Consider the following 2,214-nt stretch of genomic DNA (forward strand, 5'->3'; position numbering starts at 1 on the left):
AGTGACACCAATATTGGACAGCTTTCTCAGAAGGATCTTATGATCAACCCTGTCAAAGGCCTTGCTGAAATCAAGGTAGATGACATCAGTGTTGGAACCTTCTCCCAAGGCTCTCAAAATGTCATCAAAATGATGCAGTAGCTGCGTCAGGCAATCTCTCCCATTACGGAATCCATGCTGGTTGGGGGGTTCAGCATATTATGCCTCTCAAGGAAGTGAGTCATACGCGATCTCAGCACCCTCTCAAATACCTTGATGATATGAGAGGTGAGTGAGATTGGACGGTAATTCACGGCAAGCGATTTGTTTCCTTTTTTTGAAAACTGGATGGGGACAACAGACTGGATAGAAGGTCCTCTGGTATATATCCAGCATCCAGTGAGTTCCCCACAGATTGGCTAGGGGTGTGCAAGTTGGTTTTGACACATCTTCAAGACACAAGCAGGGAACCTATCGGGACCTACTGCTGAATTATGCTTCATTTCCTTTATTGCTGCTAAGACATCAGGAGCGCCAAATGTTATGACCGATAAAGTGTATTGGGGAGTAACATCACTGATACAGCCCACATATATATATAATATATATATATATGTTACATATATATATATATATATATGTATATACATATACATACATACATATATATATATATATATATATATATATATATATATATATATATTATATATTATATATAATATATATATATATATGTGTGTATATATATATATTATATAATATATATATAATCATATATATATGTATGTATATATATATATATTATATATATATATATATATATATATATATATATTATATAATCTATATATATATATAAAACATGTATATAATTATAAAATTATAATAAGGGCAACTACCGAGTAATGCCACATGCTAGAAGAAACGCCAGATGCCTCTAAAACGACCTTTTGGTATTATTTTTTTTACCTAAATGGTTTTTTACATGCTAGTTACTTGCTTTTATCCTCGATTATAATTTATATATATGTATGTATGTATGTATATATGTATGTATGTATGTGTGTGTGTTTTTGTGTGTCTGTGTTTATCCCCCAAACATCGCTTGACAATCGATGTTGGTGTGTTTACGTCCTCATAACATAGCGGCTCGGCAAAAGACACCGATACAATAAGTACTAGTCTTACAAAGAATAAGTCCTAGGAGCGATTTGTCCGACTAAAGGTCGTGCTCCAGCATGGCCGCATTCAAATGACTGAAATAAATAAAAGAATAAAAGAATGTGTATGCGTGTGTGTCTTTGTGTCTATGTTCACCCCTCCCCCCACACCGCAGCTTGACAACCGATGCTGGTGTGTTTACATCCACGTGATCTAGCGGTTCGGCAAATGAGACTGATAAAATAAATATCAGGGTTCGATTCGTTTGACTAAAATTCTTCAGGACGATGCCCCAGTATGGCCGTACGTTAATGACCGAAACAAGTAAAAAAAACAAAAGATATATCGTTTAACTTTTCTTTTTTTTTTTTGCAGTCATTGGATAGCGGCCATGCTGGGGCACCTCACCAAATGGTTATGTCAAACAAAACGATGCCAGTACTTACGCATTATTGAAGCCTGGCATTTATTCTATCGGTTACTTTTGCCGAACTGTTAGGTCATGAGGTCGTAAACGAACCAACATCGATTGTCAAGCGAAGGTGGGGGACAAACACAGACACAAAGACAGATATACATACATATATTTATAATTATTATTATTATTATTATTATTGTTGTTAACATATAGTTCAGTTGAATGGCGGAATACTTAAAATGCCGGACAAAATGCCTGCGGTATGCTTTTACGGCTTTTTACTTCCATGATCAAATCTTGTCGAAGTTTAACTTGGCTGTTCATTCTTCTGGGTGTGCCAAAATAAATTCTCAGTCAAAAATTTTTATCAATTTAATATTCATATCTAGATCCGAGAAGAATTATAATAGGGGACTTCTCGGTAAGACATCTTAACGGAAGGAGACAAAATCATGTCGGTTCTTCGAAAAATTCACGACAAAATTTCTTTTGTTTGAGATCTCATTTCCACTGTTCTTCAGTCACGAAAACATCTTTTGATATTCCGACAATTCTTTTTGTTTGAAAAAATAAAAAAAAAGAAAAGTTTTTATAGCAATATATTTGTTTTATTATTTTTGTTTACGTATTTACTTCCGACATCAGACAAAACA

The 2,214-nt window shown here is 34.4% G+C and overlaps 1 protein-coding gene across 1 annotated transcript in view; it reads right to left on the reverse strand.

The window, feature by feature from the left end:
- Nucleotides 1-1,795: 1,795 nt before the first annotated feature.
- Nucleotides 1,796-2,214, reverse strand: part of LOC115224485 (legumain) — a 7,787-nt gene continuing 7,368 nt past the window's right edge. The window contains exon 5 of the mRNA XM_029795394.1: nt 1,796-1,889. Within this exon, the coding sequence (XP_029651254.1) occupies nt 1,796-1,889 (94 nt within the window). The remainder of the gene's footprint in view (nt 1,890-2,214) is intronic.

The sequence above is a fragment of the Octopus sinensis genome, linkage group LG25, assembly GCF_006345805.1.
Source record: "Octopus sinensis linkage group LG25, ASM634580v1, whole genome shotgun sequence".
Taxonomy (NCBI): domain Eukaryota; kingdom Metazoa; phylum Mollusca; class Cephalopoda; order Octopoda; family Octopodidae; genus Octopus; species Octopus sinensis.